Genomic DNA, 20236 nt, shown 5'->3' on the forward strand with positions numbered 1-20236 from the left:
GCTAGTAAATAATATATTCGAAGCACACTCGACTACACTGTGTACAAGTATACCTACTAACTGTAGTCTGCGTCAAAATCACTGATCATTTTGCCCTTTGTCACATTCAAACAATTTATGTACTTAGTTCGTTTTGTTTGACGATACGCTTATTTTCATTGTGACTGTACGTAGTACTAAATAATAAGTATTCAGAGTTCAAAAAGGCCGGTACGCACCCTATATCTAGTCTGACAGTACCTAGACTAATGTGTTAGATAGGATGTTCTGTTCTGGTCTCTTTGATGTTCCGCTTACGTCAAAGTAGTAAAATGTCAATCTTTACTAATGTCTATGTCTTGGACGGTCCAAATCGCGAAATGTCAAAGTAGTAAAATGTCAATCTTTACTAATGTCTATGTTTCGGACGGTCCAAATCGCGAAATGTCAAAGTAGTAAAATGTCAATCTTTACTAATGTCTATGTTTCGGACGGTCCAAATCGCGAAATGTCAAAGTAGTAAAATGTCAATCTTTACTAATGTCTATGTCTTGGACGGTCCAAATCGCGAAATGTCAAAGTAGTAAAACGTCAATCTTTACTAATGTCTATGTCTTGGACGGTCCAAATCGCGAAATGTCAAAGTAGTAAAATGTCAATCTTTACTAATGTCTATGTTTCGGACGGTCCAAATCGCGAAATGTCAAAGTAGTAAAATGTCAATCTTTAATAATGTCTATGTTTCGGACGGTCCAAATCGCGAAATGTCAAAGTAGTAAAATGTCCAATCTTTACTAATGTCTGTCTCGGAAGGTCCTAATCGTGGAATTTCTAAGTATTAAAAACCGGCCAAGAGCGTGTCGGACACGCCCAAGATAGGGTTCCGTAGCCATTACGAAAAAAAATCAAGTAATATTATGTGCGTTATATTATAACACAATTAAAACACTTACTACGGTCTTAAAATCTATTACCAGAAAAAGAGCGTATCTTCACGGCACTTACGTCCTTTTGTTGAGAAGCGCAGTTTTTCGGCAATAACTCAAAAACCAAGTTGAAAACAATTTTCGTTGAATGTATTTATTAAGCGTTACTTTTCCATATTTTTGCATATTTTTTGGACAAACGGGTTACAAGATAGAGGGGGACTCACAATTTTTGCTACTTTGGGAGCGATTATTTCCGTAAATCTACACTTAATCAAAAAAGTTTTTGAGAAACCTTATTATCTTTTTTAAAGAGCTGTCGAACTATGTGCCACACGTTGAAGCTAGTTTTTTTTTTTTTTTCAATTTCGCATGTAGGTACCGGCCAATTTGCATAGGAGTAATAAAATTTTAAATCTGGACCGCACACAGCCGTGCAATTGATTGAATGATTGCCATGCCGATCCAAAAAAACTTCCCCATTATTCCTTCCGATTTAGATAAATTTCTTTATACAAAGTTGGGTTTACTTTATTGTTAAAAAAATTCGTACTATGTACTATTAATATCAATTTACAACCTGGCATTTAACTACCTGGTTATGTTACGATCTTGACATTCTACTACTTGGTTATGTTACGATCTTGACATTCTACTACTTGGTTATGTTACGATCTTGACATTCTACTACTTGGTTATTTTAAGACCTTGACATTCTACTACTTGGTTATTTTACGACCTTGACATTCTACTACCTGGTTATTTTACGACCTTGACTTTCTACTGTCTGGTTATTTTACGATCTTGACATTGTAGTACCTGGACATTCTACGACCTGGGCACCTGGACATTTTACGACTTTGACGTAAGACGCCGAGCGGATTGTTCTAACCATAAGTTAGTTACTAGTTTTAATTACATGAAATAGCATTTTTTGCTGTCAGACTATAGACCATTGGGTGTGATGTGAACTGACATGAAAAAAATCAAATACAGTTGTTATGCTTATGTACTTCACTTGAATTGGCACGCCTGAATGCATGCGTCTTGTCTTGCTTAGTGCATTTAAATCGTTTCTACTTATTAGTGTGAGCGACGGAGATGTCAAAGGCGCAATGCGAACCATGCAACACCAAGTGATCTAAAGTAGGTAAGTAATCTTAATTTTACCAGCTTCTTCCTCTTCACAACGTCCATAAAATAGGTGTTTACTTTATTCAAACCTTATTCATTATACGGAAGGAAAACGATAACTACAATGCTCGCCCAAGGGACGAAATTAATATATAGAAAACAGGCATTGGATGGCAATGAAATTGATAACTTTAATTTTTGAAGTCTTTGAATGTTTTGTAGCAAGTACTGTGTCAGTATGTCCGTTCCGTTCGTATCTGTCTCTTCGTCTGTCCATGGCTTAAATAGCACAAAGACATTAGTCTTCACGTACTAACACGTGCTAGAAAGAAAGTAGGTACAAGTGAATTTGACGTGGATTATCACGCCGAAAAAGTGGTAAAATTAATTCACGCGGTTGGTGTGTGTTTTTATGTGTGCATGTACACACACACACACACACACACACACACACACACACACACACACACACACACACACACACACATACATACATGAAAATATAATAAATATATTTACATAAGCAAGGCCATCGTTGCACAATCTACTAGTTAAATAATTTTATTAAAAGATCTTTTTGACAATCTCACATTAAAAAAAGGATACTCACACTTGATCTTGCGGCAGGTTAAGAGTGATGCTTCCCATTGTTGCTTCTCCGTACTTCAGGTATCCGAAAAATCCAGTAGTTGCGTATAGAGAGACAACGAAAAACATCCCGGTGTTGAGTACGCCTGGGCAACCGATGAAGTGCGTGGGAGTCTTCATGTTGTTCTCAAGGGGCATCACGACGCCGATGCCCTCCAGAGCGAATATAGCGGTCCCAAAAAAAGTTGGCAGCCTTTCAAATCCTGCGAAACTATCACGCTCGCTAATTGCAGGAACATCTTGGAACAGGTAGTAAAACGTTATGCCCATTCCAGTGCCGACCAATAAATTAGCAATCATAGAAAACGGCGCCAAGTATTTAAGGTTTCTGATCAAGTTCATCAGAATTAGAAGAGGTAGCAGCACAGCCATGTAGATTCTTAGATCTAAATCATGCGGGAGCCAATCACTCGACTGCGCGTAGAAGTCTACTACTTGTTTTACATTCTTTGCAACGAATACGATGTAGACGCAACAGCATCCTAGCAAATCGATTACTAGAAACCAGTTCACCATGGCTCTGAAAGAAAATAAATAAATACTTCTTATATCCGCTTTAATCGTAACGTAACAGATAATAAATAGGTACCTAAGACATCTGGCGTCAGTTCAGTCCATCATTCTGGTCTGGATGACGGCAGAATTACCGTGTTACCCTTTCAGACTGAGGGACGGATGGTCCAGACTGATGAATCCAATGTTTTTAATACCTAATATTCGTCATTCCGATGTGCACGACAGAAAAGCAGAACGGTGGACTGAACTGACGCCAGAATGGGCGTGTAACCGAAGTCTAAGTAGATATACTATAATAAATAAATTAAAGTAAGTAAAGTTCTTTCAACCAATCATCAATATTTTTGTCGTTGACTTTACTTACAACAATATCAGCAGAATACTTATGAATGACTGAACTACGAACAACGAAGCTTGAGGTTCCGGGTTCGATTCCCGGCCGGGGCAGATATTTGTATGAATAATATGAATGTTTGTTCTCAGGTCTTGGATGTTCAATATGTATTTAAGTATGTATTTATCTATATAAGTATGTTTATCCGTTGCCTAGTATCCATACTCGTAGTACAAGCTTTGCTTAGTTTGGGGCTAGAGATCAATTGGTGTGAAGTGTCCCATGATATTTATTTAATTATGCTAGTCTAAGTCGTATTACTGTTAGAATTTTCCAAATCATCAGAATGACAGTTATATCAAGGACCATATTATATTATATCCTTGGTTATATGTATATTTTCTTCCGGCAATAGATAGATCGTTAAAACACACTACACAATGTGAATATGTGTAGTATAATATAAAATTGATACTAAACTTAACCCCAACATCCTGCAGCTCGATTTTTATCTACTTCCATCCAATGGTCCGTCTCATGCTTATTATGAAACATAATAGGTACATACAACATATTATATGTACCATCAGCCAAATAAATGGTCTATCAATGTTTAAACAACTTTCTATCAAATGAATATGTCGCTAAAGTCGAACTTTCAAGTTGACAGACACGTCTATTGGCATTTTTGTTTTATGACGTGCAAACACTTATCAACTTTAGGGTGGTAGACCATACATTTGGCTGATGGTACATACCTTAATTAAAACAAACCCCCAATCTTATTGTTACATTGTCATTGGATTTATTTATAGATACCTAAGTACCAAATTTCAAGTCTTTCGGACCATTGGAATTGGAAGTGGATACAAAACGAGCTGCACGATGTTAGTGTTAGGTTAGAACGAAATCACAACTCACTTCGCTAGCCTAGAAAATTTGTGTGCAGCCGGCGGCCCAGCTAAAAAGGCAGCTTCAGCTGTTTCAGCGAAACCCAGTGACGGCTTCTGCATTCTATGACATAACTCGTGAGCTGTCTTTACGAGCACGTGCACGCAGTACGTGCATATGCCTCCGATGGCAAAAGTAGCCACTAAGCCGAAGAACAGCCCTGCGTTACGGAAAGCTAGGGGCATGGCTAGAATTCCACTGCCAAGCGATCCTTTCAATAGATGAATAAGAGTGTCCAAATCCCTGTAAAAAAGTACAAAAAAGGTTAAAAAATACATATTCATTAGGTAAATAGGTTCATATATAACTAAGTATTCCCAAATGAATACAAATGAGATTTCCAGTTATTCAATTAGTGACTTACGATGTAGGATGTGCCAATTTTCGGTGCTCAAAGGGGTTATAGTCTTCATCTGCCTCTATGTCCCGTCCCGGGATCTCCATAAGAGGCAGGGTGGACCCCGCCTGCTGTTCCACCGGAATCTCATTAGGGTCAACTTTGTACCTGTGGAACGTTTTCCAATACTGTTATAGTTACTTTCAAAATTCAAAACGTAATAGCGTAATTTTTAACATTAGAACTATTTATCTATTTGGTTAGATAGAAGTGAGTAGGTGGATAAGAGTGTAGTTTCATCATCTTGAACAAAATTAACACAAATCGAAGAAATGTGATGGGTAGCTAAGAACAAGTAAAGCGCCACACTTGAAGCTGGTATGTTATTCAGTCGAAATGTAAGACGATGTGTTGTCGCGATCGCGGGTTGAGTGTCGATGAGGTCTATTGTGGCTATACTTAATTCGGAATAAACAAGAATACTTGCAAATGTTTCTTTTAGCTGCGATAAAAATAGGTTTGACGTGTCAGTGTTGATGTGTAAAGTGTGATACATTCATTATGGTCTCTAAAACAGTGTGTAAATTATTTTTCATGTGCGTGTCACTCTGTTAAGACTCGGCATTTACAAATATGTGGTTCCAACATTAAATTCAATACAGCTTTACATTTTAATTTAATTATGTACAACATTATAACACCGAAATATGATATTTTCGTAACGTTAAATTGTCGTGTACTTACAGTCTAAATGTAGGTTAATTTAAGTTACTTAATTTTAAATTATAACGTGATTAGGTAGATTTTAATTTAAACTTTGTGATTGTATTTATGCTAATCAGTATTAAATAAGGATACATAAAGCTAAATCAAATTTGTACAAATTGCCTGTTGGAGCCAATCCCGAGCCTGAAGAGAGATGGCGCACGAGGGCCCGCCGCAGGCGCCGGCGCACGCGCACTGCACCGGAGGCGGGCTCTCTCACTCATTACATATCGAAATTTTACCATTACCAAACAAAACAAATTAAATAAACAAAATCGAAACCATAAAATGGAATGATGTACCGGTGTAAGAGTCCATTGCGAGATGGTCAAGGTCGGTGACCGACTTTAATCTCGTGAAGCAGCACACGTCTTCCCGGAACGTCTCCGTACGGCGTCGAGCATTATTAGCTCGTTTTAAGGAGCGAGAGTACTTAACAGTCAACATACAATATAAAATACCATTTTAACAACAAAACATCTTTCAAAAATAATCAAAGATGGAGAAGCCCAGGCCTTGCATGCCTGTGCGCTTCATGTCATGAGCAGCTCATTCTTGTATTGAAGGTTGTAACTAGCGAGTAGTAAACAATTTAATCTTTGATAGGTATAGCACATACAGGTAGGTACATTAAATACATAAATTCTCTTTTCAATGTCCTGTTGAACAAAAATGTCAAAATTATTAGTTTTTCGACTCAACTCAATTGTAATGTCTTGCTTTCCAAATAATGAGGTTAAGCTATGAAGCATGCTGTCTGCTTATTTACTTCCTAAATACAAGCATTAAATCACAGATTGCAGTGAAATTTATTAAGAATTTAGTGATGATTTGGTGGTAGTTATGTATTATGCTTATGCATCACTAAAACTGATATCGAATGAGCACCGCATCAAGGTTGACAAAACACTATAACTTTATAGTATTCAATAAACAAGGGCATTCGAAGCTCACAAAGTGATAATGATTGTAGGAAACATGGGCTTCCGTCGAAAATTTTGCAAACGGTATCACTTACTTGACCATAACTATATCTGATAAGTCATTTCTGACTCCTTTTTTCTTGGGGTCATATTCGGCTATCATCGGCCGCATTTGGGGTTTCTGGAACAAGAAAACGAAGTTATATCAGCCAATATGTAATAAAATAAATAACCAAAACATACATACAAAGACATAATTAGAAATAGTGCGATAAGGGAACGATTAAGAAAGGAATAGAAATAGAATAGAAAGGGATGCTTGGATATGGTTTGGGCATGTTGAGAGAATGAATGAAAACATATTGACTAGGCAGATCTATAAGACAACCGTGAATGGGAACGTTAAAAAAGGTCGGGTCGGGAGTACTCTAAGCCGACGTGCATGCATGAAAAGATTGATGAATGTAGATGAGGCGAGAGTGAGAGTTGTATGCCAGGATCGTAGCAAGTGGAAGGACGTAGTTTCTGCCTACCCCGTTGAGAAAGAGGTGTGATTTTATGTATGTAGGTATGTATGTATGTAAAACTACGTAAATATTTTAAACTAAACAAAGTACAAACAAGACTAGTTTGGCACGGTACCAAAAAGAAGTCAAACTTCGTTTACCATAATTTCATTTGTCATAATCATGTGCTATTTTCTGCATTTTTTAAAATGGCATTTTATAAAATACTGCGTTATGTTACTTTGATAACTTGCTTTGAAAATAAAACCGGCCAAGTGCGAGTCAGACTCGCACACGCCGGCTCCGTACAAAGGTGAAGGTAGGTAATACTCGTATGAGTAATAGTAGTGGAGTAATATCTATGAATATACTGCTGCGCTCCTAATCAAAATGTAAAAAATATAGCCCGGGAGATGGTGACACAAAATATTAGATCATTTGTACCAGTATAGCGGTTCTTCAGGGGTCTAATTACGGAATGTCAAAAATGAAAATTATGATCATAGCGCTGGTACCGGTGGCTCAATCGCGTGGGCGTTAATCGAACGTGTCGGGTACTTAAATAACGAGTGTCGAACGATTTGTTCCACAAAAATGCTTGTATTTTCCGATAGTCGATAAAAAAAGAAGTAGTTCTCAGGTGTCGTTTTGCGAAAAAAAAATTATTTCTTAGCGGCGGTATGACGGCCATTTGGAACCGTCAAAAAAGTATGGCATGGTGTATTTCGTGAATGGCTACTCGACGATGATTAGCTGTGCAAAAATTAGTCTGGAACAAATGGTTGAATTGTTTTTTTTTTTTTAATTAATGTATTCGCGTCGGTATGGCATACTGGTACAAATGACCTAATATTTTGTGTCACCATCTCCCGGTCTATTATGGGGTCGTTTCAGATTGGTTACTGACAGACAAAAAAATAAATTAGGTAACTAAAACAAGACCGCTGAAAAAACTAAAAACCACAAAATAATAAACCATTTTTATTTAACCTTAATCTAGGTACCAGTTTGAAGTCGGTGCCTCAGCACGAGCCAGGAGGAGTGGTAGACGACTTACTAGTCCACTTCAGGGCCCTGTTTTTTCAAAGCATATTAGTCTAATAATATTAGTGTTTTATCTCATAAATTGTATGAGAAAATGAGACAAAACACTAATATTATTAGACTAATATGCTTTGAGAAACAGGGCCCTGCTGGCTAGTGCTGAAGCACCGACTTCAAACTGGTACCTTTATTTAGGTTAAATAAAACTGGTTTAGTTTTTTCCGCGGTTTAATTTTTTGTTAATTTTTTTATTTTATAATATAAAAAAAATCCTACCCAAGGGTGGGAAAAATTTAAATGGGACCAATTTCTAGATACCCTATCCAATAAAAAAAGTATGATCAAAATCTATGCGAAATAAGTTATGCGTGGTCATACATTACAATCAGTTAGTGAACAATCAATCATCCCCTTTTTTTAGGTTGGAATTTTTGTTCCAGATTTATATGGGACTATCTTGGGGGTAGGTATACTCTTTCCAATAAAAAAATATTTTTCAAAATCTTACTACTCTCATAATAGTTATGCGCGGTCGAAAATAAAATATATACGGTTTTCAGTCATTTTTAGGGTTCCGGAGCCGAAAATGGCAAAAACAGAACCCTTATAGTTTCGCCACCTCTGTCTGTCTGCCCGTCCGTCCACGGCTTTTCTCAGGGATTATCAATGCTAGAAAGCTGTAATTTTGCACGGATATATATGTAAACTATGCCAACTAAATGGTACAATATTTTTTTTATAAATTCAACTTTAAAGTGCAAATTTTCATTAAAATCGAGCGCCTCATCCCTCATCCCGATGAATGGAAAAATTTGAAAAAAATCAGGATGGTAGTAAGTATATCAAACTTTCATGGAAAACTATAACGGCTAAGTTTGCTTGAGAGATATTAGTAGTTTAAGAGTAAATAGCAGCTTAAGGTAAGTATTTTACTTATTTTTTTCGTAATGGCTACGGAATCCTATTTTGGGCGTGTCCGACACGCTCTTGGCCGGTTTTTATTAGTTGTGCTAAGATAAGAACTACCGTCATAACAAATTTAAATTTCCTAGGACAATCTTATAGGCTTTCAATCCTCAGAAAGAAACCTGTACAGGCTCTTTTGCAACAAATCTCCCTGAGCACAGACTACTCAGAGAACTCAGGTTTCCCTTAGAGACGTCACTGTCGGTGACGTCCACGTGGCGCAGTCACTGCGCAGGGGCTCGTTTCGGTCGAACGCGACCAAGTCGCTGCTATTTCGGGTCTGATATAAATAGCCCACACTCGTGAACACACGAGGCAAACTCGCAAATTTTACCCGTTACGTAGGTACAGCGGAACTCCCGAAAACCGATGGACGTTTTTATTTATTAACGTAACCAAGCATGAGGACAATTTCAAAGATAAATAAATTGTAGGGTAGAAGGGTACACCTAAAATTAGGACTTTAGGTATCTATATTAGAATAAAATTTATTATTTGTATTAGAATAAATCGGTTAAGCTCCAAAAAGTCAGTTAATTAATTATTTAGTAATTTTATTAAAACATCATGATTCTATCGTTACATTAGAACCTTAAAAGTGAATGTTCACTCCTTTTTGCAAGTGAGCTTGGAAAGTATTCCGCCAGGCCCAACCTAACCCTTTTTTAAATGAGTTAGTCATTCAGATCGTACCATCGTACGTTTTGATTATTTAGTAGTATGCAATTTGCCACCCTAATTTTATTTACCCCTTTACTTTTTTGAAACCAGTTTCTTCGCTTCGCCTGTCAATATATAAATAAAAGCACACAGCAAAGGAGAATAAATTATAACACATTGTATGATTTGCGAGGGATCCCCAAATTGTACCTACATTTTGATAGTGTAGGTACTACATACTAGTAAAAACATACCTAAGTATATCTATTTTACTTATTATTTTATTATTAATGAATAGGCGAGTCTAAATTAAAATATGTATATGCATCTTAGCAACCTGCCCGTACTCTTCTACTTACACTTACATACCACAGATCAACTTTAACGATATTATTGAAATATCCACTACCAAACTTAGTTACTCGCAAACTTATCAACATTTTATGTGCATAAACAAGAAAGTGTCTAAATTCATTTGTATTTTAAACCGTTACGAATGGTTGTGTTTAGTGCTTACAACAACTATGGATGAAATCGGGGTATTCAATCGAATAGCAATGCCGCAGCCAATTTAACTGATGAGCTGTAATTGGGACCGCGCTGTGGTGCTATTAAATCGTAAAGCTGTCTTGTTACGTTTCATGACGTTGCAAGTACAACACTTGTTTATGGAACAATGATGCTTAACCCATTTGTCTTATTGCTGTCCATTTCACGCTGGGTTTTAGGCATACCTATACATAGTTCTAGGTGTCATACCGATACATACTGCGACTAATGACTGAAGTCGCTAAAATGGTTTTTGACAATTCGAGATAATTACGAGTGGCTTTATATTGCCGTCGTCATACTCAACATGTGACCGTGTAAATATTTGTTACAAACATCGCTAATGTCCACAAAAATGGCACGACTTATTGCGAATCGGTCGCTTTTTGTAGGTACAATAGCCGCCTCTGTAAATGTAGAGCTGATCGTCACCAGTGCTAATAAGAAATATACTTAGTTAAGAAGAATGATGATAACAAGATAGACCGGCAGTCAATGTGCGCAGTTCGTCTAAATCAACTGCCAAGGTTGTAGTTGCTGAAAAGTCACTGTGCAAATTAATAGTCGATGAGCGACACGCCTCCTATCATCTCGACATAACAAAAATAAACTTACACCGTGGCGTGTACACAGCACAATAGTTTGTAGTCACGACAAGCAAGCACTCGTGATCGAACACATTGTCAAACACACAATTTCAATTGACATAATAAATATAATATTCTTAAAGATGAGAGTTTTTGTCCTCAGAGCCTCAGAGCTCTGTGTCCGTAGAGAGTCAGTCACATCAAGGAAACTACAAAATTTTGCTAATTTGCCCATATTACATCAATTGCATGAATATGTTGGTCATGTGTCATTGTTGCTGATGCTGAAACTTTATTAATTCTATTACAAATTAAAAGTAGAGCCGTTTAAGTTTAAAGCTAAATAGCTTCATAAAAAATTGTCGCTAACGAATAGACATAAATAGTACCCGCGTCCTTGCATCGCAACCCAATGTCAACGACGATGGCGTCAAACGGGGAACGTCACACAATTACTTATATCGACAGTTTATTCTCACAATGTTAGAATATCACATTATATGTATGTATTTATACTCTGTGACATGTGAACATTACATATTAGCTACTGGACACACCCTTTTTTTCATCTATCACATAATACCTACTTCTTCCTGGCAAAAATCCACAAATATTTTTTGACTGTTGTTTTCATGAAGACAAAAATAATAACTTTTCTAGTATTGGATGTGAAACGTTTATTTTTGTACAATATTAAGAATCTCGAGCTACGTGATGTACCTACTTACCTAGCCAAACAAAAGTTGTGGAACACTTCGTTGTCTAATTAATTTAAATTATGAAGAAATAATCTCATTCTTCAAACAGTGAAAAACGCTACAGGATTAGAATTGATGAATGAGAAAATAAATAGATGTGTAGGTACTCATATTTTTTAATTCTTTATCTTTAAATACCCGTATACTAGTTTTTGCGCGCAACTTCGTTTTCGCACGTGGTCAAATTAACGATTATAGTAAAGTGGTTGGTACCATATTAGTGCTAATAAAAAAAAAACAGCAAAGTGTGTCTCACCAGAGCCACTTTCACACAAAAGTATAAATAAGTACCTGTATGTATCACGCGCAAATTTAAAGTCCCTAGCTCCAGTGGTTTAAGTTGTGCGTTGTCCGAGTTAGTTAGTATAAAAAATGTTCTATATTCCGTGTCCCTTGGGAATAAATATTGTTTTTTTTTGCAATTATAACATAAAATAACAGCCAAGTTGCAAGCCTATTTTGAAATCTCCCTTGGAAAACTCTAAAAATAACAGTTACTTACTTGAAGATAGAACCACATTAAATAGATACTTAATACTAAATCCCTTTTATTCCCTATCCCGAAGGAATTTCTAAAATTTCCTTCTTAGTGCATCTCTATGACCCTCAAGGAATATTTGTGCCAGATTTCAGGTTTCGTTTGTGTTATTTGTCAAGAAATAAAATTTAGGTATCGAAAAATACATAAAAAAATATCAAAATACTGATAGAAATACCCCATGCGGTCGGTTATTTACGTTTCTTCAAGTTTTTTCTCCGTATAACTTTGTGTGCAAAGTGACATTACTTTTGCTCGTCAATTTAGTATGCCATTATGAACCTAACTTTTCTACAACGTTTCGCCTTAACGAGATTTAGATACATTATCCAAGTCATTAGCCAATTTGTGTCCTATCCAATTCAGTGACTAAACGGGTCTTGTTTAAAAATAGACTCCAATTTCATTGCTCTTGGGTGTGTACGCGAACAATAACTACATCCTTGCTGTTGGAGCGAATCAGGAAGACGCCAACTTACAATTTTATTATGCGAAATTGATCCAGCCGGATCAGAATGATTTAGTACTTGAATGAGCGGTTTGACTAAAGTGAGACAGAGAAGGCTGAATTCGCGCTGGTCTGTAACTATGGCGCGCTGCAAATCCGCGTTTTATAAAATTAGGCATGTCTTTATGAATAGACAGTAAGGTTCCGTAGTCACTCTTATATGAATAATATTTATGTAATTTTTTTGGAGGCAGATTATTTTTATGACGTTTAAGATTTTAACTGCAACTCGTTGTTTGCTGATTGCGGGGTTCAATCAAATTGCACCAAGCGTGCTATAACACTTATTTATTATTTGTTGAGAAAATGTTCCGAATATCTATATTTTATGAATTTTGTTGACTTGGCAGCCGATGTGTACGTGTATGAGTAAAATTTACTACATGGCTGTAAAGGTAACGTTATCGCCTGCAATCCAATCCATGTGACCATTACAAGGATGAGCCTACACTACACATACACATAGTTATACAGTATTGTTGACAGTCCCTGCCTCATTTTTAACCGACCTCAAAAATAAGAGGTTATCAATTCGGTTGTATTCTTTAAGTTTGTTACCTCAGAACTCCATTATTTATGAACTGATTTGAAAAATATTTTTTTTACTTCGCATGCTCGTAAAGTTTATATTTTATGCTCGATATAGGCGACATAAAATGACTTTTTATGCTCTAGTGCATAAAATAAACACTTCGTATAAGACCAAGGCAGTTGGTGTAAACAGCCACAAACAAACAAGTTTGTACAATATATATAAAACTAAAAATCAATCAAATCAATCGAAATAGATCAATAAAATTAAAAAATGAATTATATACTAATACAAGAACAATAAAAGGTACATAGTAAGTGAACAATAGTTTCCACTGTTGCTATTTCATTTCCTCGCCATCGAAGTGAAAAGTAGTGTAGGTAGAACTCGAGCATTCGAGTCGAATGCCTCGGGTAAAATGGCTCGTTTTATGCTCTCGTTGTACAATCTACTATTTTCGTTCGTTTAGAAATGCCTTCAATCAGGTCCCATAAGCACCAAATCAGGATCTGATTTAACTCGTGCATTTGCTCTTGAAAATCATCATCTGAAGTGGAACTCATGATGAAGACCACATTTGACCAACGGAGCTATTAGTCAATAACAAGTACTTCACGGGTTAAATTTCAATTACTTATTAACGCAGTTGCTAAGCAATTTATGCTCATCGTAATGCATATGGTGAAATGGAACGGGTGGTGAAACACCAGGACTCTTCAATAATGAATGCCTGCATCGGAAAAAGCAATCTTTCATAGAAGGTGACGACCAGTTGACATTAAACTATTGTATCCTACTTACACTAAAAAACGTGTAAAAAAAATATAGCAAAAAATTTAACCGACTACAAAAACCATGAAAATAATTTTCTACTAATCTGAAGTCGGTGCCTCAGCACGAACCAGCAAGAGTGATTAAAACCCACTAGTGTACCTAGGTACATAAATTACAGAATATGTAAGCGAGGTAGACGACTATTTATAGGTACACTCTTGCTGGCTCGTGCTGAGCCGAGGCACAGACTTCAGACTGGTAGAATTTTTTTTACGTAGTATTTTGTACTCGGTTCAATTTTTTGTTATGATTGGCGAGTTTAGCTGCAGTAGTTTAAAAATTAGAATGAATATGATATACTCTTTCGAGATAAAATATATACAAACCGACATCCCGTTAACAGAGAAGATAGATTTTCCCCTATGTTTGAATACAAATTTAGATATTATTTATTATCATCCGCGCGTACGTCGGCTTGCCAACAGAACTCGCCTGTGTCCTTTAATGCCTAGTGATCCGTCACGCCGTTGCCAAAAAGTAATATTAGTTAGCCGAAAATATCACTTAGGTAATTGTCGTGATGTTTAATTACTCTAAATATACTTGGTGATTTTTCTAACTAAATTTCTATGGGCATTTCGGTATGTACCTGAAGTGACCTTTGTTTAGACAAGACTTATAAGGAAATAACGGAAATCAGAAACCTTCTTCCGCAAAAAAAACTTGTTTATTGCCAAATGATCACAATTTCAATCAAATAAACCAGTCTGATCCCTAATCAGAGTTCTTCCCTTTTGCTAAGTACATAGACACTTATTTAATACAAATGTTCCTTATCATCAGATCTAGATGAAAGTTAATTGGAACCTTGAAATCATATCTAAAAAAACAGTATCGGTTCATGTAAAAAGTTTATGTCTATAAACACATTAAGACTCAATCCAAAACGGCTACCTAAATACAAGAACAAGGCTGAAAGAAGCAGTGCAACATTTGATTGAGTTTGAGATCTGCAGACAGTTTTGGTTTGACCTCTAGGGCCACACGGGAGTCTCGTTAAACGGATATGGACCAAAGAGGGTTACAGTGAGAGATTACATCGAACCGTGTGAGCCGTCGAGAATGAAGATTGAGCTCGAGGGCACTACACCACGTCACGGTACCTGAATAACGCGACCTTGTTTTGCCGGAAGCTGATGCTTATACAGCATTGGCGGCTGTGATAGATTTTTTCAAATTATTTACCTTGCCTAAGTACCCAACAGAATTGTTAAGTAGATTATTAAACAAAAAAGTAGAGGACTAAAGAAAATTAAGGTGTATCGCGCTTTTTTAATATATAAACCTCACCAGGGCTACTGCAACGAAACTCGAAACTCGAAGTTCGTGTCGTGTGGTCCCTCTGACACTAATGCGAGAGCGAGGGGGGCCGCACGACACGAACTTCGAGTTTCGTAGTAGCCCAGCAGATACAAACAAAGTACATACTTTGGTAACAGTTTCAGGTATCACTTCGACTATAGGTATCGTCCCCAGTGAAGTAAACATTCTCCCGTTTCACTATTAGTGTCAATCTCGCAGACGCTTCCTCTAGACGACTCGAGCGAGGCCAATCCAATAAGTGTGTGATGGACCACACCACATTCATCAGCCAGTCCGGTCCGTGCTAGTCTGTTACATACCTACTCGTACCTTTGTAGAGGGAGAGTAGGGTAATTGAGAACGACGGGTGATTGAGTCAGTTATTTTTTCAGTTTTTGACTCTCAAACAAGTCTAAAACACATCATACTTTTTTATTAACTTGTTTGCTACTCGTATTTGTTTTCAAATGCCTTCACATTCATCAAAAATGTTATTGTGTGTGACGACTATTTTGATTAATTTTGGTGCAATTAAGAACGGCAGTAGACTCTACAAAGATATAAAGGAACGGTGGAAATCAGAGAAGCTCCAAGTGCTAGATGACAGAATCAGAATGCATTTCGGAAATAGAAAGGATTTCAAGTAGCAAAATTTGAGAATCTGCAACGACAGATGATTAGGTAGATTATGTGCGTCATAAACAGATGAAAAATTTTCTACCGACCTAAAGAGAGGGTACTCATATTACGTGTACAAACCCCACATGGTGTGGGATGAATAGGAACTACAGTGAAATTTGGTTTCGTTTCCATTTGTATTATTTCATTTATTACAATTGCAATAGGTTTCTACCTGCGATAAATATTGTGTTTGTGACTTTCTCTTATTATTTTCTAGCGTTAAGAATCAGGTGGTCTCAATTACCCCACTATCCCCTACCTAACTAGCATTAGTGCACATCTAGATGGAACTGATTTGTATCGACGCTAGGTATCAATTATTTTGTCTACTTACTATGCATTATAAAAACATCAATGTCAATTATCATTGCCATTTATTGCTTTAGTTGCTCAGTTTTATGATAATTTATCTAATTATTAGTTGCGGTAAACGGAAAAACATGAAACAAATAACTGAAAGAAAAACATTAAGTACCTACTCGTAACTTTATATATATAGGTAAAATATTGTTTCGAGATTTTTATTGCGGTATAATCATTATTTCGCTATAGTGTAGCTGTACGTTGCCATAAATCGCAAGTTTTTTTCTTTCGCAATATCCCTGTCTCTAGTCGATACTTGAAATTAATAAATATTAATCTCAAAACTGATAGGCCATTATACATATCTATCTATACCTATAAAACAGTACCGTGACTGACTGACAGACAACGCACAGCCTAAACTACTAAGAGACTTGAAATTTGGCATACATGTACCTCGAGTGTTGTAGAGGTGCACTAAGGGAGGATTTTTCAAATTTCCACTGGATAGGGAAATATCTAAAAAAATTCGTTTCTTTGTTTGTAATCGAATCTCTGAAACTATATTGAGCCGATTTTTAAAATTCTTTCACCATTAGTAAGCTACACTATCCTTGATTGACATAGGTTACTTACATAGGTTACTTTTTATCCGGGATAATGCAAAATTCCCTCGGGATAGAAATAAATTAATTCAATTTCGAAGCTGATTTATAAAAAAAACTTACATATTATGTGATATGACTATCCCCAAATGACAAAGGCTACTTTTTCTTTGGGAAATTACTAAATTCCCATGGGATAGAAAAAACTGAATTCAACTTCGGGGCTGATTTTAAAAATTCTTTCACCAACAGAAAGCTACACTATTCCTCATTAGTATAGACTACTCTTCTTCGGGAAAATGCAAAATTCCCGCGGGATAGAAATAAGTGAATTCAACTTTGGGTCTGATTTTAAAAGTTCTTTCACCAAAAGTAAGCTACAGTATTTCTGGTTGACATAGGATACTTTATCCGGGAAAATAAAAATTCCCGCGGAATAGAATAGAAAAAGTAAATTCAACTTTGGAACTGCTTTTAAAAATTCTTTGATCTATATATATATATATAATTCAAAGTACTGACTGACTGACTGACTGACTCACAGATATAGATTACACTAGATTACGCAAATGCATCTACTTCGCGTGTCCGAACCCCGACAAATGTTGGGGTTGGCCCCATACAAAGACTGACCGCTAACTGACTAATCATGACTAGTAACTGACTCGAGCCCCACGGCGCGGGCGGGCGGCGCATTTGAATCGATTTTGCGCGGACATCGGGGAATTCACATCGCTAATTCGCTCTTGAGACGTCACAGTAGATATAAAAATGTGACACGGTTGGTTCATACAGATTGAGGTGTTTACGTTATCTAGTCAAATCTATATCTGTGGACTGACTGACTGATATATCAAAGCACAGCCCAAGCCGCTGAAGCTAAGCGCTGAAAATTTGGCATACATATACCTTAAGTGACATAGAGGTACATTAAAAAGGATTTTTTTGAAATTCCCACGGGATAGGGAATAAATGAGATTTACATTTTCACTTTAAAATAGCTCTATTTCCGTAACTATAATTATAAGAGACTTCAAGTTTGGCATGCAAGTAGGTAATACCTACCTAAAAATGGTTTTCAGGATTTTTCGAAATTCCCACGGGGTAGGGAATAAATGGGATTTGTATTTTTTTGTCAGTGTCAATTAATGATCCTATTTCCGTAACTATAATTATCAGACTTCAAATTTGGCATGCAAATAGGTAATACTAACAGCTTAAAACAATTTTCAGGATTTATCCAAATTCCCACGGGATAGGGAATAAATGGGACTTATATTTTCGCTTCAAAGTGGCCCTAACTCCGTAATTATAAATATTAGAGACAAATCTGGCATGCCGGTAGATAATACTAACAGGTAACAAAATATTTCAAAGATTTCCCGAAAATCCCACGGGATAAAACGAATAAGGAGGATTTTATAGGTATTCCAACTGAATCAGAAAACGAACAAGCTAAACTAATAAAACTAGAGACTGGAGATTTGGCAAACTGATGTAAATCTGGTAACAATACAATAATTTAGCAGTGATATCCTGCTCATCCTGTCCAAGATCGTCTCCATAGAAAGGAACTCCTTCTCAAGTTGATCGCACACACAAAATACTTTACATAATTGTTAAATTTCAATGACAATGCGTTTATATGTATGATATGCACCACCTGATGCTGCAGCCAGGGTCGACTGCTGATGACAGAACTCCTCAAGGGGCACAGATTCGAAAATTTACATGTACGTTCAACGAACTGACACAATTACTTTGCTCAAGCGCGACCTTTATGATAGCTACTTTTATGCATGAAATGTGTGTTCATTCCATTCCTCCACCTCCACACTGTATGAACACACACAAATCCATCTAGCACCACCACCATAAAAATATTAAAATAGATCATAACAGTAATTCATGTCCGCGGGAACTTTACAATTTCTCGGGATATACTACTCGTAGTACTTTAACGTTTTATAAAATTCCACCCCTGAATCAGCGAAACAGGGTTTCAAAGTTGGTACGAATTATAATTAATTACGTATGTAGGTTGATTTTTGAACCCCAAATTTAACGCGAGCGAAGCCATGGGCAAAAGCTAGTATGATATAATATGACTATTCTCGATTGACATAGGCCACTTTTTTTTCGGAAAATCCGAAATTCCCATGGAACAGAAAAACTGAATTAAACTTCAGAGCTGATTTTAAAAATTCTTTCACTTATATAAAGCTACACTATTGCTGATTGGTATAGATCACTTTTTTTTTAGGAAAATGCAAAATTCCCGCAGGATAGAAGTAAGACAATCCAAATTCGGAGCTGATTTTAAAAATGTTTTCACTAATAGTAATCTGCAGTATCTCTGATTGACATAGGCTGCTTTTCTACGGAAGAATGCAAAATTCCCGCAGAATCGAAATAAGTAAATTCATCATTGAGGTTGATTTAAAATAGTTATTTGTGCAACAAGAGAGCAAAATTGTTTTTTGTTGCGAGTGTTGATTTTGAATCCCGAGTAAGCGAAGGATTCTATAATTGAATCACTAGAGCGAGCGAGTGATTCTAGGTTAGAATCCTGAGAACAGCAAGGGATTCAAACACACGAGATATAAAATAACTTTGGTCTCGTGTGACACATACAATTTTTCACCTTAGCAGCGAGAACATAATTTAAATGTAACATAAAAATAAAACCACATATACCTACCTGTTAACAAAACAAACACAATTTTTTAAATATAATATATTTAAATTTTTCTGATCTACTGTTAATGCACGAGCTGCTGTGAACTAGCCCTTCCTTCTTTCTGTAAAAAGGTTGCCTGGAAGAGATCGCTCTTAAGCGATAAGGCCCGCCTATTGCTTACCTTTTAATTTTATCTGTGTACCTGTTTTCTGTATCGCTTACTATTTCTCGTGTACAATAAAGAGTAATTGTATTGTATTGTATTGTATAATCCGATTATTAAGAAACAAAATAATCGCATTTAAAACCATAGTGTCCGGTAGGTAGGTACAATACAAATCTCATACTCAGGACATACATTGTAATTTGAACTAAGAACTTCTTGTAAAATATGTCATACTTATTATTTAATACTGCAAAAAGCCTCATCTTGGGGTTATTAAAAAGGTTGAATAATAAACGTATAATTTATTATAAATGTTATTGAACCCTTAAATATGATTTTATTAAGATTTCTATTACAGATTTTTTACAAATTCATTCAATTTAACAAATTTTTATTCCAACTGTAGAGGCAGTGTACGGAATTATTTTATAAAAAAAAAACAAGAGAAGAGGCTTTCGTGCAACGAGGTTGCATACTTTATTAAACGATCGGGAAAATTTATAC

General features: G+C 36.2%; 1 protein-coding gene across 2 annotated transcripts in view; it reads right to left on the bottom strand.

The window, feature by feature from the left end:
* LOC141433179 (proton-coupled amino acid transporter-like protein pathetic) overlaps positions 1–20236 on the bottom strand; it is a 51821-nt gene that overhangs the window by 2366 nt on the left and 29219 nt on the right. Inside the window, exons 2-5 of one of the 2 annotated variants that reach the window (XM_074095098.1) lie at positions 6609–6694; positions 4853–4993; positions 4459–4731; positions 2650–3207 (exon numbers count right to left, since the gene is read on the bottom strand). In XM_074095098.1, the coding sequence (XP_073951199.1) occupies positions 2650–3207; positions 4459–4731; positions 4853–4993; positions 6609–6694 (1058 nt within the window). Of the gene's footprint in view, positions 1–2649; positions 3208–4458; positions 4732–4852; positions 4994–5892; positions 6695–20236 lie in introns of those variants that run through there. The other variant, XM_074095106.1, reaches the window with a different exon arrangement.

Source organism: Choristoneura fumiferana, chromosome Z (genome assembly GCF_025370935.1).
Source record: "Choristoneura fumiferana chromosome Z, NRCan_CFum_1, whole genome shotgun sequence".
In the NCBI taxonomy this organism is placed as follows: Eukaryota; Metazoa; Arthropoda; class Insecta; order Lepidoptera; family Tortricidae; genus Choristoneura; species Choristoneura fumiferana.